This window comes from Sorex fumeus, unplaced genomic scaffold (assembly GCF_029834395.1).
Source record: "Sorex fumeus unplaced genomic scaffold, SorFum_2.1 ptg000044l, whole genome shotgun sequence".
Taxonomy (NCBI): Eukaryota; Metazoa; Chordata; class Mammalia; order Eulipotyphla; family Soricidae; genus Sorex; species Sorex fumeus.
The window spans coordinates 45,047,023-45,073,443 of record NW_026606101.1 but is presented as its reverse complement, the minus strand read 5'-3'; the positions used below and the strand labels follow the sequence as shown (position 1 = coordinate 45,073,443).

Sequence of the window (26,421 nt, the reverse complement as noted above, 5' to 3'; positions counted from 1 at the left end):
TTATTTTTTAAGAGCCACCCTTTATTTATTTCAGTTTGGGGTCCATACTCGTCAGAGTTTAGTCCTCGCTCTGCACTCAGGAATCACTCCTGGCAGGGCTTGGGGGAACATATGCAGTGTCAAGGATTGAACGGGTAAGGTAAGCACTTTATCAACTGTACCATCATCTCTCTGGCCCCCAAGGTTTGTAGCTTTGACCACTATAATAATACCATGCTGAAACTTGGTAAGGAAGAAGATATAAAAAATCTTCATTCCTGGGACAAGGTCGGCCATGTTGGCTGCATGCAGGGCAAACGCCCTACCGCTGTGCTATCGCTCCAGCCGGGCTGGAGCGATAGCACAGCGGGTAGGGCGTTCGCCTTACAAGCGGCCAACATGGCCGACCCGAGTTCGATTCCTCCGCCCCTCTCGGAGAGCCCGGCAAGCTACCGAGAGTATTCGATATGCCAGACACAGTAACAGGAAAGTCTCCAATGGAGACGTTACTGGGCCCGCTCGAGCAAATCGATGATCAACGGGAGGGCCTTTACCTTTACCTTTACCTTACCTGGGACAAGGAGATTGCATAAGTTTAGAGCACATGCCAGGGATGTGTAAGGTTCTGATTTTGATCACGGGCACCACAAGGCCTCCTAAACACTACCAGGTATAAACCCTGGTGGTTCCTGAGCACCACTGGATGTGGTCCTGGTGGCCCTAATCACTGGGCCTCAGCTCCAAACCATCAATCCACAAAACCGCTGAATCTGGGCCCCAAGCCAGCAACCCCCCAGCACACTAGAGGTGACCTCTATTTTTTAGGTGTCTTTTTGTTGTTGTTGTTGTTATTGTTGTTTTTACTTTTCATTTTTGGGCCACACCTGGCTGCATTCAGGGCTGACTTCTGACTCTCTGCTCAGAGGTCACTCTTGGCTGAGTTTGGGGAATCAGAGGAATACTAGAGATCAAACCCAGGGAAGTCATCATTACAAGAAATACACTATATTAATAAACACTCCATTATAACTATATGTCATGATGAATATTAACTAAGATATCGAGAGTATCTTGCCCACACGGCAAAGTCTGGCAAGCTACCCGTGACGTATTCAATATGCCAAAAAATGGTAACAACAAGTCTCACAGTTTGTTGTGAGATGTTACTGGTGCCCGCTCGAGCAAATCGATGAACAACAGGAGGACAGTGCTACAATGCTACAGTGCTACTGCAGTGAGTACTTAGCCCTATATGCAAATACAAAGTCATTAAGATGTATACTTGAAATTAATGTTACATATTAATAATACTCCCAAGAAATCAATTCTAAAAGTTTTTTATTAAGTTTTTTTCACAAAGACTTTCTTCACTTTACTTTGTTACTTCTCAGGTTGTATACTGAGGGCATGCTTCTTATAATCACAAATTTTAGAGTTATAGAAAACAAGGGCAGTGAGACCTCTTGGAATTATAGAGACATCAGCTCTAGTATATAATTTCAGGTAATGGGACAAGGAAGGACCGTTTTGTCCAGTTAGATATTTTATCCTTGGTAACACCCACATGAGACAAGCCAGGAAATCGGAGAACACAGAGGTAATTTAATTCTGTCTGCATTGCTAAAAGCTGTACCTGCAGCACTAGAAGGGATAGTTGGGTTTAATAATTAGAGGAAAGTGGCACCAGCACTAAACAGACAAAAGTTTCATTCTACTGGTGCTATATTTAGGTCTAACGTAGATTAGGAGTCAAAGAAGTTGAATGGTGGAATCCAGGTCCCTCAATGACATGGGAACTCCAAGCACAAATGTTTCCTCCGGGGCAAGCAAGTGCCCAGAGACGGTGCCCAGAGGATTACAGCGCCTTTAGTCAGGACAGAGTGTGAGGAGAAAAAAAAAAGGCAAAGCGACAGGTCAAAACTTGATATTTCCTGCCCTTGATGTGCTCTGGATCAGGCTCTGGAAAAACTGGGCACAGAGAGGAGCAAGGTAAGGAAAGAGGAAAGAACAAAGGGGTATGAGGTGAGGGGGGACAGAGGATACAGAGGGAATGAGGGACGAACAGAAAAAACGGTGTCCCTTCAGGAATCTGTCCAGTTCCAGAATTTGAGATTCAAAATAAAGCAAAATTGTCACCTCCAAAGAACCACAGCTACTGTCAGCTTCAAGTTGTTGTAGAGAACTGAAAGTGCTCTACAAGGGGCTAGAGCAACAGCACTGAAGGCAGGGCGTCTGCCTTGCATGTGGTGACCTGGGTTCGATTCCCAGCATCCCATATGATTCCTTGAGCACCGCCAGGGGTAATTCCTGAGTGCAGAGCCAGAACTAACCCCTGTGCATTGTCGGGTGGGACCCAAAAGGCAAAAAAAAAAAAAAAAGACTCTATAAAAACAACAGGGGCTGGAGTGAAATATAGCCAGTAGAGCTCTTGCCTTGCACGTGGCAGACCCAAGTTCCATCCCTGCGTCCCATATGGTCCCCTGAGCACCGCCAGAAGTAATTCCTGAGTGCAGAGGCAGGAAGAACAAAATTGAAGTCGGTTCACTTTTCCATGGAACACCTGCAACCCTGTGATTTGTAAATACTTTCTTGTTTTCATCCTTGTTACTATTGTTTTAGCAGTGGGGGTCTTTTATTTATTTATTTTTTTTAGAAACAAGATATAGGGTGGGAGGCTCCCAAGCAGAGATCAGGGTCCAGGAGCCACTCCCATTAATATCCAGCCAGGGGGAATCAATTCCCAGGCCTCGCATGCAGTGCCACTCACGCCGGAGGGGCTAGGGGTCTCCAGGGCTCCATCTGGCAGTGCTCAACAATACTATGGAGTGCCAGGGATCAAACGCAGGTCCCTGTGCGTGCCAGGCACTCACTTGTGACCCCCAAGCAATCCTCCAACAAAATTTTAAATGAAGCCAATTGTGTAAAAGGAGTAAAAATCACTGTCCCTCGGCTCTGAGGGCAGTCCCTTTCCAGCTGTCCCTATACATCTGGGGGACAGAGTTTGCAGCATCTAAAAAGAGACTGTGATTCACAGGCAGCCCGAAGCCACCAGGCTCTGCACCAGAAGGCCCAAGGGCAAGGCCAAGCAGATGTCACTGGAAGTAACCAGCAGGGGAGATGCACTGGCTGGACGGGACTGAAACGGAACTTGCAAGAGCTTGTGTCCAGGCCCATCCTCCCCCATGCTTCTCTCACTCAAGCCCCGGCCCTCCCGCCACCAGGCCACGCACACTGCACATGCACACACACACCTGACACAGAGAGCCACGCGCATCTAGCTAGCAGCCGTGCACACTCACTGACCAGGGCTGGTAACTCCTCAATATTTGGTAGTACTATTTCATAGTGGTCGGGGAATATAACAAGTTTGGCTTCATCTTCATATTCATAATCGTCGCTATTTAAATCGTCATCAGTATCTAGATCTGAGGAGAAAAGAAAAACAAAGAACAAGAAGTGAAGAAAGAACGTTCCACAGGAAGGGACCATTCGCGGGGAAGGCCAACAGCCCTCACGAAAGACAAAGCAGGGCAGACACTGACACTGGATATGTAAAACCTTTCCCTGTTGCCTAAGTTACGAACATGTATTTATAAGTGATAGATGCATAAATAGAAGATTGAGTTATAGCAGAAAGCTAAACAATTAGGATGGATATATGTGCTGGATATTACATTCCAAAGATGTTTAAAGAAATAGATTGTTCACCATAATTTGTTAGGATCTTGGTTCTTCATTTTACAAAAATAAATAACTAGAGGGGCCAGAGAGATAGTACAGTGGGTAGGGCACTTGCTTCATACAAGGACAACCCAGATTCGAAGTCCAGCATCCCATATGGTACCCAAGCTGCCAGGAGTAATTCCTGAGCACAGAGCAAGGAGTAACCCCTGAGCATGGGTAAGCACCTCCCCCATCCACCACCACTGCCAAAATAAAAAAGGGTAAAAAAAAAAAGAAATAGCTAGAATGCTTTTCACAACACTGCAATAAAAAAGAAAATAGGTTCAATTCTGGTTCCAAAACTTAATGTTACTCTATGTGAGTTACAGACTCTAAGCCTTATTAAGTATCTTCATTTGTACAATGGAGATAATGACACTTATCCTAGAGCTTATATGGAAAAATCAACGGATATGTGATTGGTAGCCAAAAAATAGCAGATATGACTTGAACATAAAATCTCAGTCTCCCTATTTCTTTTCTCTCTCCCTCTTAGAGTAGTCAAGCAATTGTATCCTAAACCAGAGAAGGGAACCCTTGTAATATAAACAATCCTGCTGTACGCCGACCCATGGAGAATAGTTAGTAAGAAAGATGAGCTTCCCCAGCCCATTAACTATCAAGCCAGGGCCTCTTTGGGTAGTTAATCCTGATAAAGGGTAACTGAAAGTTCAAGGAAATATCTTGTCACAATATTTACATGGACATTTCAGCCACACACGCACACAGATGCCAGAATCTCAGATCATGTTTGTGTATTTATATGTTTGGAACTATGGTGACAGGTACTGAGCCACAGTACACTCACACGTGCACAGAGGCCCATAAATAAATAGGCACACAGACATGAGCTCTACAGATGGGACACAGTTATTGTTATCAGACAATTACTAAGAACCAGAGGCTCTAAGTTCAAGTATTACCCGTATAAAACACTCCTTCATGTCTTTTTTGCACACACCACTCTTGAACTCTCACAGAGAAGGTAATTTCAATTGGAAATAAAATGAGATGCAGTTCAACTCAATATAAACATGTTAATAGGCTCTAAGTAGCAAGAATCAAAAATGCCAAAATAAAGAGAAAATACTGTTCAAAAGTCATAAAATGCTAATCTGACAAGAAGCAACATCAAAGAGTCTCAAAACTGAAGTAAGTTCGAGACATTTTTGTAAAGGAAATAATTCAAAGACAGACACTCTGTGTGTTCTAAAAGTCTGCCTCAATGTTTATAGCTTTCAAAATTGGAACCAATATGTTCAATGAGAATAGTGTTCAACTCAACTGATTTTCAGCTAAATGACATTTATTGAGACTATGTAGATAAATGGAGACATTTATGCTAAAATGACAAAATCACTCTTGACTATAAAGAGAACTTTAAAGAGAATATGCTTACAGACAAGATTGGAAGCAACTCTGAACAAATGAAAAGAGCTAGTATTTGTTCTTATGTTCTGCATAGTAATTTTAAACAACCATATCTTTTGTTTCTGTGAGCATATTTGGCTCATATAACATACTAGTGTCTTTTTTTCCATTAAAAACATTCTCTCTTAGTGCTAATACATATCTTACCTCAACAACAATGACAAAAGAGAAACTAAATTCCACTGTGACATTTACCAGCTCTGTTACCCAGGGCAAGCTCATTGTCCTCCTGAGTAAGCTAGGGATAACATGATCTGCTCCACAAAAGACCTTTTAAAGGATTAAGCAAATGGTTTGAAGGCACCTAGGATAGGCTCAGTTGGGAAAGGGAAGCTGTCATCGGCCTGCAAGACCATCACCATCACCTTCTCTCGTTCCTAATAAGATGTGACTTTCCCCTCCCGTGCAGTGCTGGCACCAAAGCAATCCCTAAATAAATTCCAGAAAGACCAAGTTGTCATGTGGGGATTTTCTGGGTGATCTGAGAGAAGGTAAGAACTTCAACGCTTTTAGATGGTCAACAGTAGGAACAGGAAATGGATCTTAGTCACCTTCCATATCACCCTCCCACCCCCACTCCCACCCCTGCAGATTCATGCCACACACTTGGCAATCTCTGTGAAGGGAGACTTTGGAACGAGCCAATGCCAAAGTGCTATGGGCAACAGCAAAGCAAGAAAGGATTCTTTTTTCATAATTGGTAACATATATATGATATATGTAAATTTCAGCAAGAGTACAATCATGTGTTGCAAAAATGCCGAACTTTTTTGCTGCTTCACATTTAAATTATAGATTACTTTCTTTTTTTTTTTTTTTGATGTGGGAGGTTGTCTCCCCAGCCATGCTCAGGAGGCCTGAGGCACCTCCCCCAGGCATTCTTGTCCTGGCAAGAAAGTTAAAGTGAGGCCTAAAGTTGTGGCCCAGTAGTGCAGGGGATTACCCGGGTCACCCTGCAGGTTCTCAGGGTGCCTCTACACCCGGCAGAGCTCAAAGGACCATGTTGTGTGGGGATCAATTTGGATCAGTTTCATGTATAACCTGTACTATCACTCCAACACCTAATGTCTTGTTTTCTTGTTCTCTGTTTCTGGGCCACACCCAGCAATGCTCAGGGCTTACTCCTGGCTCTATACTCAGGGAACACTCCTAAATTTTGCTCAGAGGACCATATGCAGTGCTAGGGATAGAACCCAGGACAGCCTCGTGCAAGGCAAATGCCTTACCCCTGTAGATATTTGAAATTAATGAAATAAAAGGGGAACTAGGCCTTTTCTAAACATCTTTTCTTTTGGGGAAAGAGGGAAGGATGTTTGCGCCATGCCAGGCAGTGCTCAGGGCTTACTCCTGGCTCTGTGCTCGGTGATTACTCCTGGTGGTGCTCAGGGGAACATTTGTGGTACCAGAAATTGAACCAGCCCTCCCCAAACATCTTAATTCAAATTAAGAAGAAGTTAACAGGGGTAAGATATACTTCGTTGGTTTGTGTGTGTGTGTGTGTGTGTGTGTGTTTGATTTTTTACAACGGTCTGATCTTAAGGGACAATCTAAGGTTGTCCTTTCTTTATGGTATACTTAACCCTATACTCCTACATATAAATCAATAATATTCATTCAAAGTTCTCTAATTAGAATTTTGCCCTAGTTTCTAGCTGAGGAAGCTACAGAGTAACCACATTCTAGGGACAAATACCAGTAGGACACCCCAATTTCCCCCAGCAGCTATGTAGATGGATTCTTTTTTCTAACTTTAACAAATATTTCATATAATTTTATTATACACACAAACACACACACACACACAACCAGGGAGCTAGTACAAAGGTTAAGACACTTGCCTTGCCCAGGCCAACTCTAATTGATCTCCAGCACAGCATATATATAATATATAACACACTGTGTTATATAATATTTATATACATATATGTATATATATACACATACACACACATACATATTTTTAATGTCTTCCCAACATGATTCTATCTCAGAATCCTGGGAGTGTGATTGGGAATATGGCCAATTATTTCTAAGAGATAACTTGCTAAGCTCTGAAAATGAAGTAGAGGCATTATCCCTAAATGAAACCAGGGTTCAGATGCCCACAGCAGCTCTCGTGAACGTACTGACTCTAGTTTATGCACAGAAGAAAGCTGCTGGTTGGCCCTGGACTGTAGAATAAGAATAAGAAATAAAATGTCCCATTTCATTCTTAAATACCTGCAGTTCACTAATGGAATGTGAGTACCTGCTGGAAACCACACAACGTGTCCTAGAGTCTGGTTGGGCACTGCCTCCTACATTCCCCACTCCAGAGTGATTTCATGCAGAAATCATCCAAAAACAGCTTCACAAAGGAAGTCGCTGTAAGGAACGCAGGAGAATCTAACAGTGACACGACTGAATTAACACTGGTTCATTGTCGCAAGGGCACTTCCGTTTCCCTTGAAGAGTTGAAATCCCCCTACCCCTACCCCAGTACACGTAAGCTCAGTCCAGCTCGGGGCCTCAGGATATCATTTAGGACCCAAAGTATTAATAGCTCCCCAGCACTGACAGAAAGTCATCATCATCATCATCATCATCATCATCACCATCACCATCATCTACAAGCATACTATGTGTGTGATTGTTGGTGCCAGGAACAGAAACTAGGGTCTCACACATCAAGCTTGGGCTGTACTGCTGAGCTATATCCCTGACTTCAAACCATGTTTTATGTACAGACACACAGAAACAATATGCAGGATACAAAGGATGTACCAACAGAAAAAACTAGTTGTCATTAATGAAGACTAACTAAGAAGCAGGGAAGGAGAAACTTCCTTTCAGTATGAGGCCTTGTGAATCTTTTTCTTAAGCTTTATGTATGTGTTATATATGACCAAAAAAAAAAAAACACCTAAATACATATAGATTTAAGCTATGTATAAATCCTAAAAAGGAACAGAACCTCAACAATTCAAAATAATTACTGGTATAATTGGGCTGGAGAGCCTTAATAGGAGTTAGGAATGTCTTAAATGCAGTCAACCCCAGTTCAATCCCTGGACTACATGGTTCCCTGGGCATCACTGGTCGCACTGGTTGTACATCACCCAGAGTACCACCAGTTGTGGTCCTGGAGGTCCCCAAGCAGTGCGGGCCCCAGCAGGGCAGAGCCTGCCTGGCACTGCATTTATCGGGTCCTTACATTGAACAGCCAGCCCACATGGCCAAGCATCACTGGAAGGGACCCTGGGTTCCCTGAACACCATCTGGGAATCCCATCACACAAAAAAATAGCCAATAATTGCTATTATTGATTCTTCTTTCATTATCAGCAAACACTAAAGTTGAGGGAAGTATCTTTCACTGTGATTTCACTCGAATGCATGTCAAGGCAATTGAGACGGGTAACGACTCTCAGAGAGGGGCAAGCAGGAGACTTGGGTCAGCCACTTGGCACCAGAAAATGTCCTCAGGTTCCCTTACAAAATCACTATCAGAGCAATATACAGAGCAATAGCACTGCAGGTAGGATGTTCACTTTGCATGCAGCAGACCCAGGTTTCATCCCCAATATGGTCCCCTGAGCACTGCCAGGAGTGACCCCTGAGTGCAAAACTATGAGTAAGCCCTGAGCATTGCTGGGTATGACTCTAACCTCCCCCCAGACTCCCCCCAAAAATTACTCTCAACGGTCATAAAAATCATTAAGTGGTTTCAATTTGGGCCAATCAAATGGGAAATACTGACATAATCATTGACAATGGAGGGGAAAGTCCATCTCCAGAACACAGTATCAGTCCCCGGCGTGGCTGCTCTATGGAGCAGCTTCATAACTGCATTTCAACAGCAATAAAACTAGTACTTTCTATTAATGTTATCATAATGAACCCTCCTCTATATAATTTCAGCATCTGCATTGCAAACCATAATTTCTAAAATGAAAGAGAGAAAGAAAGTGTGCGTGTGTGGGGGGGGGAGGTGCTGCCACAGAGGCAGGCTGGGATGGGGGGTGGTTTGTTGGGGTGGGAGGGAAACGGGGGACATTGGTGATGGAAAATTACATCGATGGAGGATGAGTGCAGGAACATCGTATGACTGAAACCCAATCATGAACAACTTTGTAATGTTCTATCTCACAGTGATTCAATTAAAACAAAAAACTAGTACTTTAGTAATTTCTAGTTGAAGAAAAAAAAGACCACAAGAATTATATGTTATCATCCTCACTTTAGAGACAACCCAATGCACATGGAGTCTAGTGAAGGCCGAGAGCTCCCAACGCCCACTCTACCTTTCTTTCTTAGACATTTAACTCTAGAACCTAGTAAGGATGGTCCTCTCTGGTCTCCAGCGTAGCACCCTTGCAGCCATGCCTGTCTGACTAGAGAGGAGGACATGGGCTTCACATGTGAATCTGAGATAAGGTTTGCAAAGAGAAACTGACACAGCTTGGCAATGAGAATGTTTTGTGTTTTCCACTTCAACTCCATTGCTTTCCAGGATGAGGACATGATGGCTGGGGTTTCAGCAGCCACTCTGGGTTATGAAGCTGGCACTTACAGGCCAGGATGTACAGATTCCCAGCAGCCTCTCATGAAAGCATCTATCTTATTTAAAATCACCAGTATTTTAAACTTTCAGTTACATAATCCAGACATAGTCCTAACACAGTCCTACACAGATTACATAAAAATTAATTTGTAGACCACAAAACTGAAAAAAAAAACCCACTATGACCAGGAAGATAAAAGTAAAGCTACTGTGGCCAGAGAGATGGCACCGCAGGGTCAAGGCTTCTATGTGGCTTGCATGTGGCTCACCTCAATTGGAATCTTTGCCACCTCCCATGATCCCCCAAGTACCACCAGGGGTCATTCCAGAGCTCAAGGCCAAATTGGTCCCTGACCATTACTGGGTGGTACACCACTCCCAGTCCACCCCAACTCTACCACCACCAAATAAGAAAATTAAAAAATAAAAAATAAAAATTTAAAAAAGTACAACTCCTGGGAGATTTGAAGCACCCATTTAGGATATGTATTAGTCAAGGTTTATAAAACCGAATTCTTGGTGTGATTAAGTAGAACTAAGTAGCTAACATCAATTCGTGAAGCATCTAAATAGAAAACAATATGGAGTATCCGGAGAGATAGTACAGGTGGTAAGGTGCTTGCCTTGCATGTGGCTGACACTGGTTCAAATCCCTGGTATCACCTATGGTACTCTAAGCATCACCAGGAGTGATCCAAGAGGGGATCTGAGCAAGGTTGGGTGTGGCCCAAACACCACAGCCCTCCCTCGGCTCCCCCAAAAGGGATTACTAATTATTTCTGAATGCATGCTTCAAGAATGCATGCTGATTTAATTCAATAGTGGCATTCCCTTCATCCGTAGAAAAAGGCAGAAGGCTAATAACCAAACTCAAAGCCATTTAATCATTCAGCTATGAAGCTCATTCCATGCAATCTAGGGTTTGGTTGATTGATCAAAATTCTAATCTAAGGCATCCCTAGAAGAGGCAAAGACTGGCTGGGTGTGCAAATCAAATGCAGGTAAGCCTCATCAAGAAATCCATGAGCTGAAGATCAAAGAGAGAAGACAGCAAGGTGGAGACCAGGGTGGAGTAGAGTGTCCACGCAGGGAGGAAATGAGGCTCCCAGAGTTATTCCAATAGCTTTATCTTTTAAATAATGTGTGTCTTTCACAAGGCTTAACTGGTAATGACATGTTAGTAATTTCTTCTACAAGGGCTTAATGGCTCCATGGTGAGAAAGAACAATATTCACATGCCTTCTTCTAAGGAAATATTTTGGATCATTTTTAGCGAATTATAACAAGCAATGTAAAATAAATTATTCAGAACCTGTTATAAGGGCAAGCTTGAGGGATGGTTGAGAAAACTGGAAATAAATGATGGTGGAAAGGTGGGATTGGTGTTGGAACACTGAATTTAATAAATATGGACAACTTTATAGAAATAAATAACTTTTCTCAAAAAAAAATGTGTCTTGTTAGTACAGTAGCAATGAGTTTGTTGCTGAAAACACAGGATAAACAAGAAGGAGGAAGAAGGTGAGAGAGGAGGAGGAGGAGTAAGAGGAGGAGGAGAAAGAGAAAATAAGAACACCTTAATCTCATGCGGGAAAAGAGCATCTACAAATAATCTGGAAGATAGTATGACTCTTCCAGTGTCCCATGACATCACACCCCTGGAGGCACTCTGGGAAAGAAAGAAAGAAAGAAAGAAAGAAAGAAAGAAAGAAAGAAAGTTATTTTATAAAGTTGTTCCGATTTATTAAATTCAATATTCCAACACCAATCCCACCTTCCCACCACCATTATTTCCAATTTAACCACCCCTCAAGCATGCCTCTATAGCAGGCCCTGAATAATTTATTTTACATCGCTTGTAGAAAGAAAGAAAGAAAGAAAGAAAGAAAGAAAGAAAGAAAGAAAGAAAGAAGGAATGCTTAACTTCAAAATCCCTGTGAGAAAATATCAGGCAAGCCCAAAATAAGGTACATCTACAAATACCTAACCAGTACTTGTCCAAAGGGTCAAAAAGATTAAAGAAAGAGACTGAGACAAGACTTGATCACAATGGAAGAGGCTCAAAGAAGTTATGGCGACGAAATGCAACATGGGGGTGAATCCCGAATTCAGCTGGGGGGTAAATAAAAGGCATTTGTGGGCAGAAAAAGTGACAAAGTTCAAAAAAAGACTGCAGTGTGGTGAATATTTTTTTTAAGGGGAGGGTGAGAAAAATGTCTTTCAAAGCAGTGATGAAAGAGACTGAAGCAGAATGATAATTCTTCTCCAATCACTTTAAATATAATTGCTTCAAAACACTTACCTGAATAAAAATGCTAAAAGCATCCTTAAACTCAATAAATGCTAAGCGGAGACAGATCATCTCAATTTAAATATTTCTTCTTACTTTTAAATTGTAGAGCAATAAACAACCTGTAACTCCAAATAAAACATCAGCATGCACATGTACACACACACACACAAACACACACAATCCTAGCACACTTTAGTTAACTACTTACATTACCTAAAAATATCTTGGAATTCTTCCTTTTTGGTAAAGCTCCACCTGAGGCTCCTCTTACCTTCTGAAAAGAAAACAAAAAATTGTTAAAACACTGCTTATGAATTAGATTATTTTTGTTTGGGGCCACACCCAGCAGTGCTTAGGTGTACTCCTGGTTTTGTACTCAGGGCTCACTCCTGGCAGACTCGGGGATTAGATGGGGTGCCAGAAATCGAACTTGGGTCAGCCGATTCAAGCATCTACCTGCTATACTATCGTGCCTGCCCCATTATTTTATTTTAATTTTGGTTTGGGGGTCACCTCTAGTAGTGCTCGGGGCTCACACCTGGCTGCACTCATTCCTGGCAGGCTCAGGAGACCAGATGTGGAGCTAGGGATTGAACCCGGGTCAAATGCACGCAAGGCAAGCACCGTATATTGCTGTATATTACTCTGGCCCCTAAAAATATTTTTTCTAATGATACAGGATGTTTCCAATAGAAATACACAGCCATCAAAGGGTCACGCAGTAAAAGCTCATTCACCATCCTCTGACAAATCAAAACTTTCACTCTCAGATAAAATGATAACATAATTGTTTCAAATGGCCAAACTCACTTTTCCCACACTATATTTTTGTGTGAAAAAAAAAGACTGTTTCTAAGTCACCACTGTATGGGGGCCAAAAATCCACACTTTCCCAAGACAATGTGCTAAAATGACAGTATAATCTCTTGTTACTTTTTTATGCTGTCCTCAAATCAACCCTAAGTCTCCTTCCCTGCATTTTACTCCCTGCCTTTGAAGGTTGGCCCATCCTTATGGTTCTCACACTAGGCTCTTAAAGCTTCTCCAATCAATGTTTATAATTCACATTTTCCCAGTGTAAAATTACTGAAACATTAGCTCGATGATTCTCAGAGAGGGCAATGCTGCCTCTCCCAGCATGGGAATAATGGGGTCGGAGCCTCTAGCTGACTCAGGTGAAACTGAGGAAATTTTCTATTTGTTTGCCTAAAGAAAGTAATAGATTTTTCTGGCTGGGAACTGAATGAAATTTGTTTTATAAAAATGAGGCAACAGCATAGATCCTTCTGCACCCTGCACCAGACTGAGCCATCCAGGGCACCCAGGAAGAAGGGACAGGTGAGCCCAGCACCCACCCAAACAGACCCCCAGCAGCCGAAAACCTCCACAATCCACAATTGCCACCAAGCTCACTGCCGGACTCTAGTGCCGGACCATCCAGAAATTGATCTGTTGAAAAACCCAGGTATACGGGTTTTGTGACTGAAATCTCCAGGCTCTCATGCAGTTGGGGATGAGCTACCTCCCCCATCTCCCTGTTCTTCCAGAAGTCTGGCAGTCACACCCATGAACTGCCTCTGGTACCAAATAGCCTCATTAATCAACCATGATCTAGAGACTCAAAAATAAATCTTGAAAGAGATCAAAAAGTTGCAGAGATGCTTCCCGGACCTGGTGTCAGGCTCTGGTCATCCAGGGCACCCAAAGTTATCATCCGGTTAAAAATTTAACTATAGCTGTATCACCCCATTCAAAATTTTTGAATTCCTCAAGAGACATCTCAAACTCTACACCACTGATGAACCAAGAATAGCACATCACATTGGATGGGATGTAAAGTTGAAGACAACCAATCTTGATTAAGAAAATATAAACACACAAGGATTAATCCGTAACATGTTTGTACTCTCTTCTATAAAGACTTAATGGCTCCATGGTGAGATACAACAGTATTCATGCAATTTCTTCTAAGGAAATATTTTTAACATTTTTAGCAAATTATTTATAAGTCAAATAAAATAAATTATTCAGGACTTGCTATTGGGGTGGCTGGGAAAATTGGAAATAATGGTGGTGGGAAGGTGCACTGGTGGTGGCATTGGTGTTGGAATATTGAATGTAATAAACCATCATGAACGACTTTATAAAAATAAATAAACTTAAATAAAAAAGAAAATGGGGCAATAGGTCGAATAAGTTTGAGGTCTCTGCTTTAGCTCAAGCACCTGTTTTTCTAAACGCTAGAGTCCAATGCATATTAACTATCTTAGCATCCCTCTCAGAGATTGCTCTCCTCTCTCCTCTCCTCACTTATCTCAAACAAGAGATAAACAGGGGATAAGGGTCAAGGTGGTGTTAAGGAATGATTGACCTAAATATACGAACCACAGAGTCAACCACACTGGAATTATGAGCCCCACCTTTCAATAAATAAAATGCAATAGGTGTCTGTCATTTCAGAATAACCAGATGAGGGAAAGCAATGTTTTAAATGGGGCAATGCCCAGGCCAACCTTGGTCCCAGAGTAAAGAGAAGGAAAGAAAAAGTGGAAGGAGGGGTAGAAGAAGCAGATGAGAGTCAATGGGGCCAGGTCAGAGAGTTAAGGTACAAAAGTGGTGTCAAAGAATGCACTCTACACTGTCCTCCCACTGTTCATTGGTTTTCTTGAGTGGGCACCAGGAACGTCTCCACTGTGAGACTTGTTGTTACTGGTTTTGGCATATCAAATATGCCATAGGGAGCATGCCAGGCTCTGCCGTGCAGGCAGGATACTCTCAGTAACTTGCTGGGCTCTCCAAGAGGGGCAGAGGAATCAAACCCGGGTTGACTGCATGCAAGGCAAACGTCCTACCCACTGTGCTATCATTACAGCCTGTCAAAGAATGAGCCAAAAGAGCCAAATATCCAAACTAGAGTCAACGACACTGAAATCAAGAGACTCAAAAACTTTGAACAACAAAACTTAGAAAGGTGCCTGTCAAGAGGGCAGGCTGAGAGGCTAATGATATGAGAGGAAACCCGAGAACACTGGTGAGAAGCTGACACTGGTGGTGGGATCATGCTGCAATAGTGTACGTCTAAAACCTGACTATGAATAACTTTATAAATCATGGTGCCTAAATAAAATTTAGGGGGAAAAAAAGAAAATAAGCAAAACTGTACCAAAGGCACATTCTATAGTCCTGGAAGTCACTGGAAATCTCTCTCTACAGAAAGAGATGTCTGGCATCTTGTTGATGTGTTGCAGCCTCGCACCATCCTGGGTGATGGTGGAGGAAGAGGGTGGGAGGGGGCATGGAAACCTGCTGAAATCTAATGGTGAGAGTCATGCCTTGCACTTGCATTAAGTCTATTTCCCTTCAAGGGAGGTGGGTGGGGTGGGGAGAAGCTAGATCTTCTTTCCAAATACAAGGACCTCTGTTTCAGTGTCATCCACCACTTGAGATCAAGTTGGTTTGAGAAACAGGAACTCTTCAATCCACAAAGCTGGCTGTGCACTGTGCCACAGACTGGGTTCCAGGCTGGAGCTCAGGCATCAAAATGGACAAGGTTTCCTCCACCTGCCCCCTAAAAACCCCAGTAGCCACCAACTTCCAGAACCCAATGAGAAGTGCGGGTATGTGGGTTCAGTGATGACAAACTCCAGGCCTCAAGGGATAGGGGACTGGTCGGTCCTTCTCATTCCCCAGTCCCCATGGGACCCTGGAGGTCACGCCCACAAACTGCCACTTAAGCTCCTTAATGGCCATGATCCAGAGACACACAAAAGAATCTCTGACCTGAGCAGCTGGCTACAGGGATGCCTCCATACTCTAATTATCTAAAATTTTAGAATTTCAGGAGCATGTGGCCGCTGTTTTGACTGCGTGACATCTCATGCTATTCATAACAAGCAATACAAAAGAGAGTATGGGGGAGATTGTCTGCCATAGAGGCAGGGAGAGTAACAGGATGGAGGGATACTGGGGACCTTGGTGGTAAAGATGCACACTGGTAGAGGGGTGGGTGATCGATCATTGTATGACTGAAACTCAAACATGAAAGCTCTGTAACTGTATCTCACGGTGATTACATAATAATAATAAAATAAAATTAACATTCTGAATAAAAAAAAGTAATGTGGAGTTCATGCCCAATTCAATCAGCTTAATCAATGGCTGAATAAATAGCAGTATTCTCACATTTGAAAAAAAAAATGGTCGAGGTAAAGCCAGGTAAAACTGAGGCTAAAACATCACCACCTCATGTGGCTGCTGAGTGGTCATTTCAGCTGACTGATGATGAAGTGGCTTCAGTGTGAAAGAAAGAGGAGGCATGATGATCGTAAGGGCAGAAAAGCAGGGGCTGGGAAGAAAGTATGGCAAGGAAGTACCTCTATGCACCCAGATTTCGATGTTCAGCATCCCATAGGGTCCACAGAAGTACTACCATAGTAATTCCTGAGTGCAGAGCCTGGAGTCATCCCTGAGCATCACCAGGTGTGAGCTGGTTAATTTTGTTAATTAATTAATTATAAAAAATTAATCAATTAAAGGTACAGAAACACTTTTAAAGACGCTGTCAGGGGCCAGAGACATAGTACAGTAGATAGGGCACCTGTCTTGCATGCAGCCACCCAGACTGGGTCCCCAAAAAGAACAGCCACTGTTTTCTCTGTAAACTTCTGTTTTCTCAGTAAAAGAAAAATCCCCCTATTTTCTCTGTGAAGTCTGAATTCCACTGTTTTGAGGAAGGATGAGGGGAGGTTCTGGGAAAAGCCTGAAGAGAGCACCCCAGTCTGGGAGCCAGGGAGGGTTTAGACAAGGTTTAGGGAACCCTTGGGAGGCAGAAGACTAGAATGATGCTAATGGATGGACTGGCTGGGCCTCTGGAGGGGCCTGGGAGGGGCTCAGGATCAGCTGATTTGATTGATGATAAGAAAACAAATGCTGAGAGGCTACACAGGCTGGAAGGGGCTACTTGGTCCGTCATCCCATACAGGCTTCCAGAGACAACAGATGGAAACAGGGGTCACTTGAGGAAGAGAGTTCAACTGAGAGCCGACTGTGGACAGGGAAAAAGCGAGATGACGCTTCCAGAGGTCTCCGAGTTAACCACACAAGATGAAACGCATCCCACCAACCCACCGCTGGCTTTTGGACCCACACAGGTCTCTGTGCCTTGCTCCCCTAAATGTCCAGCACTTGAAGACAAATGGGGCAAAGGATACTTCACAGAGCCCCGTGAGCCACCCCACAGGGGTGGGAGGGTTTAGACAAGGGGACAGGGCAATAAACGCAAACACTGTTAGGAGGTCAGCATTGTACTATTGAACTGACCACTAGGCTCATGACGTATCTGATTCTGGTCTTCCTTCCGCCTCACCTCCTGCTCCTCTGCTGTCCAACCTGGGGTTCCTGCTTTGGCAAAATGTAGCAGACCACACACTGTTGTTGGGAGGCCAGAACCTAACTGTAAACTGTGAGCAGTGACATAGTGTCACAGAACTTTTAAAAATTGCTTTAATAAATGTATGATTTCTTTTATATTTTGTCTGTATGCCTATTCTATAAACCTCTATTCTCAGAGCCCCATGAAAGTCTCTTGGCCAAAATGGTTTGCAAGTGGGAAGAAGTTTCTGGGCTACCGTGAGAGATTAGAAGAAAGTCAAATCAGTATGGACGAATGAGAAGGTCCAAGAAAGTCTACCAACTATCAGAAGAGAAATGAAAGTTGAACAGTGCTGCTAAATACACAGTCACTGTTTGGAAAGGAAAAAGGTCCCCAAGCACCATCAAAACTGAAAACCAGGGGGATGTGGCTCAGTAGCAGTGTCTGACTCACAGGTGCATGGCCCTAGATTCAATTTCTGGCAGCGTGCACGCGCTCACACACACACACACACACACACACATGCATATGTACATGCACATGTACACACACTCACATGTACATGTACACACACATGCACACATGCACGCACACACGCACATGCACACACGCACACACATGCAAAAAAGATAGGATGTCTGAAAATAGATAAAAGGGGCCAGAGCAGCGCAGAGGTAGGGAGCACGTCTTGCACGCAGCTGACCCAGGTTCAATCCCCAGTACAGCATGTAGTCCCCCAAACTTGCCAGGAACCACTCCTGAGCATTACCAGGTATGGTTAAATAAATATAAAATAGCTAGCAAAATGTCGTCGTCGTCATCATCATCATCATCATCATCATCATCATCATCATCATCACTGTCATCCCGTTGTTCATCGATTTACTTGAGCAGGAGCCAGTAACATCTCCATTGTCCCAGCCTTGAGATGCTAGCAGCCTCTCCTTACTTATCTTTCCCAATGGTATTGGGAAATGAGGCTCTTTCAGAGTCAGGGGAATGAGACCCGTCCCATTATTGTTACTGTTTTTGGCATATCAAATATGCCACAAATAGCTTGCCAGGCTTTGCTGTGTGGTTGGGATATTCTCGGTAGCTTGCCGGGCTCTACAAGATATATATATATATATATATATATATATATATGGATATATAGATATAGATATAGATATATATTCTCTTTTCCTTTATGATTTGTTGCCTACTGTCTGAATCTCATCAAATATGGTGTGGTAATTATGGAAAATGGAAAACGGGTAGGGAGTGTCTTATGAATGTGTTGCAAAATGTAAGCTCCATTACTAACAAAATATCACTGAAGGGCATAAAAGTGATACAAATCACTAGGGAGATGTGTCATTTGGGGTTCTTGTTGTTGTTGTTGTTGTTTTCTTTTGGAGGGAGATGGGGACACAACCCGCAGTTCTCAGGGCTTACTCCTGGCTCTGCACTCAGGGATGATTCCTGGAAGGGCTCATCAAGGAACCGTATCGAGTGCTGAAGATCAAACCTGTGTCAGCCATGAGTAAGAGAAGAGCCCTCCTCACTGTACTATCACTCTGGCACTGTCCTTTTGAACAGTCACTCACTAAATATTATGAAGCACCTACTATGTGCACCACACTAAAGTGACGATGGCACAGCGGTGAACAAAACAAAAGTCACTGTCTTCCTAGAGCTTACAGGGATGTGAACTGTGGGTTCCTCTATAAATTCAGGGACTAGAGAGATATAACAGGAGGTAAGGAGCTTGTCTTGCATGCTTGCTAGCCAGTTTCAATCCCCGACACCACATATGGTTTCCTGAACACCACCAGGAGTGACCCTTGAGCACAGAGCTAGGAGTTTCCCAGAGTACCTCTGAATAGGCTCCCAAGTAACAAAATATTAAGATAAGAAATGAAATAAGTAAATAATGCCTGACACTGGGGATGTATCTCAGTGGTAAATCACAGGCCCTGGCACCAAACTCTGGAAGCTGGAAGCTGGCTCACACCCAACTCCCCCAAAAAATCAATCCTTCAAAATAAATTTAGTAGGGCCAGTGAGATAGTACAGTGGGAAAGGCACTTGCCTTGCACATGGTAGACCTGGGTTTGATCCCTAGCACCCCAGAGGGTCCCCCAAGTTACCCACCAGGAGAGATCCCTGAGCACAGAACCAGGAGTAAGGCCTGAGCACTGCTGGATTTGACCCAAAAATAAACAACAACAACAACAACAAAATTTGTTCTACAAAATAATTTCAGTACATTAGGTTAAAATACAAAAAGACAAGCCATAAACTGTAACTGCATAAAACAGACAAATATTTGGAATCCAGAATGCAAAAAGAACTCATTACACTTTTCAGAAGGTACTCCCACAGAAAACAGGCTGAAACCATAAATAGGTAAATCAGAGAGGAGAAAATCAGAATGACCAGAAATAATGAAGATAAACTTAGGAAACAAGGTTCATTTCTCATAGAAGGAAATGCCAAATATGTAAGTGCCACATCACAATCAGAAGGCTGACCAAACACCAGTGACGACGTGGTGAAACAAGACATTTGAAACCTCCGCAAACGGGAACGTAAAGTTGACAATATTTAGTAAAAATGGAGGGAAGTACACCCATGAACCAGCATTACTACTTCTAAATACATCTACTTCCTAAAGAAATCATGCACATATACCTTCAGGAGAAATGGAGAACAATGGTTATTGCTGCATTGTTTGCAGAAGCAAAAGAAAGAAAAAAAAGAAACAATCTAAATGTTCATTAGGAGGAAGATAAAATAATAAATGACTAAGTACACTTAACAAGTATTATCAAAACACTATTAAAATTAATTAATTTCAGATAAATGGAAACATGGATAGATTTCAAAACCAATTTGAGGAAATAAAACTCTGGGGATATAGATGCCAGTATTACAATATTTAGCTACATTCTGAACACACACAAACAAGCTTTGCATTGTTCATGAATACCACGCTAAGAAATATATAGGAACTGGAGAGTTAATACCATGGGTAGGGTGTTTGCCTTCCATGCAGCCAACCCAAGATCAATTCCTGGCACCCCATTTGGTCCTCTGAGCCCCGCCAGGAGGAAGAACAGAGCCATAGCTGCGCGTGGCTCTCCTCCCAAAATGTATGCAAATAAACGCTTTTCCAAATATTATATATAATATATGTTAACAAAGTATATATTATATAATAATGACATATCAATGAGGAACAATTCCCAACAGTTACTTTTGGGGAAAAGAAGGACAAAGGAACTTGAACTTTTAGGAAAACTTCCTCTGAAAGTAAAAGAATCTGAAGTTGGAACATTGAATACCTTTTAATAAACTGTTTTTAAGGCTTTGTAAATTCACAGTGCCTAATTAAGTATATACAAAGTCTGAATAAAAATATCTGAATGTCTTATATTTGAGTTTTTTTAATTCAACAAATGGTTGAAAACAAGCCTTGCGTGTACCCCACATCTCCTGCTCCACTGGACCACACAACTAACCAACCAACTAGCCTGGACCCCTGGGAGTGACCCCAAACCACAGTCCCTCCTGCGCCACAGTGGAAAATACGAAAAAATAGGAACAGGGATGGCTCAGTAGTGGAGTAATTGCATATTTGAGCCCTGGGTTTCACCCCCAAATACAAAAATAAATACGTAATAATAGGATAAGATTTAAGGAACTCCATGAAATTCTCCCAAGGATGATATTTTGTTTCTCATTCTCAAAGAAAACCAGAAGCCTATGGGCACAGTAAAATCTCCATGTGACACATCACACTAAGACAATGTCACCTCATGGGTGGAGGGATAAGAGATGGGAAGAGTGCATGCCTGAAATCCTATTATAAACAACTATGTCTATGTTTTTAAATTTGTTTTAATTCGATGTTACGGGAAAGATCTTGCTGGCAGTTTTCCAATAGTGCACCTCACCTCCCGCACGTGTCTCTTCAGGTACATGTACACACTCTGTCCAGTTTTTCGAAAATGTCTTTCCACGTGTTCCCTTCCAAAGGCCAAAAAGGTATTCATGCATACATAGAGTCCACCTTCAGAATTCTAGAAGAAAGAGACAGGTGACAACATTAGCCAAGTCAACGAGGAAAAGGGAGAGAGACAAAAAGCAGAGAATGGACATGATGTCCTGCAAAAGATCCCTCGGTGAACAAGACACCACCCACCTACAGCACCACAAACAGAGGCATCTTCCTAGCTCAACCTGAGCTCCCGATACCCCCACACACACACCAGCCAACACACACAAACACACTCTCACCATCAGGTGAGATGCTGAACAGCCTTTGGAAATAAATGCATTTGTCTGACCCTCCAAAGGAGGATGAAGGAGTAAAAGGGACAGGAGAAAGCGGGCACCTGCTATCACTGTCATCCTCACTCAGGAGTCCACCCCTCTGGGAATATGAGTTTCACTTCCTATTAGCAGGACAGGATTCTTCCAAGACAGCGTTCCCAAGAGAACAACATCTTTTAAAGATCTTTCAATTCATTAATAACAGAACAACGTAATATGTAGACCCGTCTGATATGTGTCAGGTGCATCATTTATATTTCTAACCATAACAGTATGGCAAGTACATCATTTCCATTTCACTGTTTTAAAAAAAATAAACTTAGAATCAGTCATTTGTCCAAGCTTACAACTTGGAGGTGTCAGAGTTCAATTCGAACCTATTTGTCCTTGCATCCTATGCCACATCTGAATAGCACTAAATTTTAAACAGACTGCTACTATAAACATTCATGAATACTGTCCCGTTGCAGATACTTGCTTGTCTACCCAAAATCATCTCTCACATTCTCTCAGTTTCCTTAGCTAAAAGATGTAAAAAAGGACACAAGGAAATTAAAACACAGTCCCTCTTCATGGATTGGAAGGATTAGTATTGCCCAATAACCATCTTGCCCCAGAGTATTATAACAGATTCAATACAGCCCCTACAAAAACATCCATAATATTTCTTAAGAACATAGACCATGTTGGCTGGAGCAATATCACAGCCAATAGGGCGTTTGCCTTGCACGCGGCGACCCGGGTTCGATTCCCAGCATCCCATAGGGTCCCCTGAGCACCGGCAGGAGTAATTCCTGAGTGTAGAGCCAGGAGTAACCCTTGTGCATCGCCAGGTGTGACCCAAAAAGCCAAAAAATATATATACACACAACAAAAAGACATAGACCGTGTTAAAATTTATATGGAATAATAAAGCTCCACAAATATCCAAAGCAATACTAGGGGGGAAAAAGATTAGTGGCTCTTCTCTCCACAACTTCAAACCATACAATAAAGCCACAGGAATTATAGCAGTGTGGTACTAGAATAAGGACAGACAGTCAGACCAATTGAATACAATTGAGAGTCCAGAGACAGAACTCCATGTACAGGAAGAGTTAATCAGATAAAGGAGCAATAAATAATAAAGTAGAGCAAGAAAAGCCTTTTCTCAAATGATACCTGGAAAACTGATTGGTCACATTCAAAAATAAAAATCAGACTCTATTTGAACACCATGCACGAGTCAAATAAAAATGGATTAGAAGTCTGAATATCAGACCTAAATCCATAAATTACAATAAGGATAACAAAGGTAGAACACTTCATGACCCTGAAGCTAGGGGTATCTTCAATGATTCAGTTCCACTGGTCAAGAAAAATGAAACAAAGATAAACAAATGGGACTATATCAAACTAAAAAACTTCTGCACCATAAAAGACACGATGACAAAAATAAAGTCACCCTGCAGACCGGGTGAGAGTATTTCTTTATCATTCAACCAGTAAAGGGGTAATACCCAAGATCTATAAAGCACTAGAAGAACTCTACAAGAAAAAAAGCAACAACCCCATCAAAAAACTAGGGGTAAAGATGAACAGACTGCTCAAAGAAGGTATACAGATGGCCAAAGATATATGGGGAAAAATATTCATCACTTACCATCAGAAATGAAAAATCAGAAAAATGAGGTATCACCTCACACCAGTTAGATTGGCACACATCACAGAAAACAGAAACAACCAGTGCTGGTATGGATGTAGAGAAAATGGATCCTCATTCACGGCTGGTGAGAATTGACCAGTCCAGCCTTTTTTGGAAAACAATATGGACTTCTCAAACATGTAGGATATGAGCTAAATATAATCCAGCAATCCCACTTCTTGGCAGCTTCCCCAAGAGCCCTTAAACACTATTCAGAAAAGACACTGGCACTCATATCTTCATTTCAGCACTATTCACAGTAGCTTAAATCTGGAAACAACCCAAGTGCCCAAGAACAGGTGACTGGATAAAGAAACTATGGTGCTGCACATATGCTGCCAGAGCACATGTGTTGCTGACACATGCATGTGGTGTGTCTCTCCCCTCTGGAGATGTGGACTTTCATAACTTCATACTTAAGCGCTGGGATGTGTACTGGGGCACTCTCTCTGCTCTAGAGAAGCCCATGTTCTTTTTCTCTTTGTCTCACTCTCCCCACCCCCATCCCAACTCCTCCCTCAGAACTTCCAAATAAAACCTGTTTTTACTTTTTTAAAAATGTAAGAAACTATGGTACATATACACAGGACAATACCACCAGGCTTTGAGAAGAAATGAAACCATGCAATGTAGATGGAACTGGAGAGCATTACGCTGAGTACAGTTGGCCCGGAGAGAAACAGACATAAAGTGAGCTTTTCTCATAGATGAGATAACAAATGCCTCAAAGCAACCTACTGAGAATTGGTCTTCAGTTTTCAGGGAGTGGGGGAGGGGAAAGGACAGGGTGCAGTGAAGGAGAGAAGTGGGCACTGGTCGGGGGTGCAGAGCTGAAATGCTTCATGCATGAAACCTGTAAAGGTTTTATAAACCATGGTTGCCTACTGTGTATTTTTTTAATTTTTGTTTATAAAAAGAATTTTTAAGAATCTCCAATACTATGTTTATATGATTTATATGCCACCTATGAAAGGATCTTGTCACAATGAGAATATTATAATTGCTGTAGTTCAAATATGAGTTCACTATTGTAACATATACAACATAATGAGGACACAAAATAGGCATAAAATCACAAAAAAAAGGAAGTTAAACGTTCTTAATTTGCTACTGGAGTTAAAGTCTACATGGGAAATCCAATGACTGTACAAGATACTAAAAAAATCTATTGGAATGATGTAGCATAAAACCATCATTAAGAATAAGAATAATTAAAATTTTAAGAATTTAAAAATCAAAACTAAAAATAAATTTAGTGAGATCAAAGGGTTCAGGTTTGTAGAGAAAATCAAATTCAATTTTATACACAATTACAATTTCATATAACAAAAAAATTTATACACAAAAAACAATAAATACTTGCAAATAAAATGTTTATAACCTGACTGACTGTAAACTAGCACAGAAAAATCTCTGAATTACATAGTCTGTATCTTGGGCTTCTGAGTGACTCTTTTCCTATAAAATAAATTTCTTGAAAGAGCAACATAGAACATCCAGACCCTGCACCATACTGTCTTCAACAGGGCCACTCAGAAGGAGATGGGTTGAGTTTCCCTCCCCGCCCCAACAGAAAACCTCCAGAACACAACCATAGCCATGATCACAGTCACTCTCCACAGGCTCAGACTCAGCCACAAGGGAATCTTCAGAGAAACCCAGGTATGTGGAACCCGTGACTGAGATCTCCAAGCTCGCTAGGAGTGGGAATGGGCCTCTTCCCTCCATCTCCCAAGTTTAGCAGTAGCTTGGCAGTCACACCCACAAACTGCCCCACACCACACAATCTCCTCAATGGCCAAGATCCAGAGGTTCAGAAAGCTCCCAGAAGAGAGCAACATAGGCCTCATCCACGAGTGAATCTGTGGTATAATTTTATTCTAAATTTTAGAATTCCTGGAGCAATCTCTCATACTCTACACCACTGATGTACCAAGAGTAGCACACAACATTTAATTGCCTTTAATAAACATGTTCTTAAACCTCTTATAAAGGGTTTAATGGCTCCAGGATGAAATACAACAATCTTCACACACTATCCTCTAACGAAACTTTATTGGACCATTTTTAGCAGATTATTCATACAAAATGAATTGTTCTATTCTGCTTTGAGGGGCACAATTTGGGATTTGGGGTGGAAACATTCAGAATATGGTGGTGGGAAACTGCAGTGTGGTGGGATTGGTGTCTGAATGTTAAATGTAATGAAGTATTGTGAACAACTTTATAAAAATAAAATAAAATTTAGGGAAAAATTTAAAAATAAATTTCTTTAAACAAAATTAGAAGTTTTTCAACTAGAAGCAATACAGCACAATTGCTTCTCAATAGATTACATAACATTTCAAAGAGACCTTTTTTAATAAAAATGTTCGTTTTTGTACAGTGTTTATCTCTTAGAAAAATACTGCATCATTATAATAGCCAGTCTATTAAAATGAATATCACGCACTGTGATATAAAAAAAAAACTAGCTTTTCTATTCTCAATTAAATGCTATTAACTTCAAAGGAATTCAAATCAGGGAAGTTGGTGAGACTGTGCAGCAGGTAGGGCAGTTATCTTGCTCACAGCTGACCAGCACCCAGATGGTCTCACAAGCACCCAAGAGTGATCCCTGAGTACAGAGTTAAGAATAAGCCCTAAGCACCAAGGTATAAGACCCAAATCCTCTTCCCCAACTCCCAAAAAAGAATTCAAACCAGAAGATTCATTGGGGAAAATAAGACACTTGAAACCACAAACAATAAACTAGATTTGTGGCCTACGGCAGTCTGCTACATAGGTCTCTGAACTTTTGTATTTTCTTCTCTAAACCCCCACTTCAAAATTTCAGAACTTATCCCTGGCTCTGTGCTCAGGGATCACTCCTGGCCATGCTAGGGACCTTTAAATGTGCCACCTAAAGGACAATCACCCTTGCCTATGCTTTCTTCCCTCTTGTTCACGTCTAAATATGGGTCCTACGACATACGTCCTTTCATACAACCAAGTTAACGCTTCATGGCACATGTTCTGAAAGCTTCTTTCACTAACGACGTTAAGTCTAAGTCAATACATCTCCCCAATCCCTACATG

At 42.0% G+C, this 26,421-nt stretch overlaps 1 protein-coding gene across 4 annotated transcripts in view; it reads right to left on the bottom strand.

The window, feature by feature from the left end:
- Positions 1–26,421, bottom strand: part of USP13 (ubiquitin specific peptidase 13) — a 133,727-nt gene that overhangs the window by 79,725 nt on the left and 27,581 nt on the right. For 2 of the 4 annotated variants that reach the window (XM_056121839.1, XM_056121840.1), the window contains exons 2-4: positions 21,281–21,406; positions 12,182–12,242; positions 3,283–3,404 (exon numbers count right to left, since the gene is read on the bottom strand). In XM_056121839.1, coding sequence (XP_055977814.1) covers positions 3,283–3,404; positions 12,182–12,242; positions 21,281–21,406 — 309 coding nt within the window. The remainder of the gene's footprint in view (positions 1–3,282; positions 3,405–12,181; positions 12,243–21,280; positions 21,407–26,421) is intronic. The other 2 variants (XM_056121838.1, XM_056121841.1) reach the window with 2 other exon arrangements.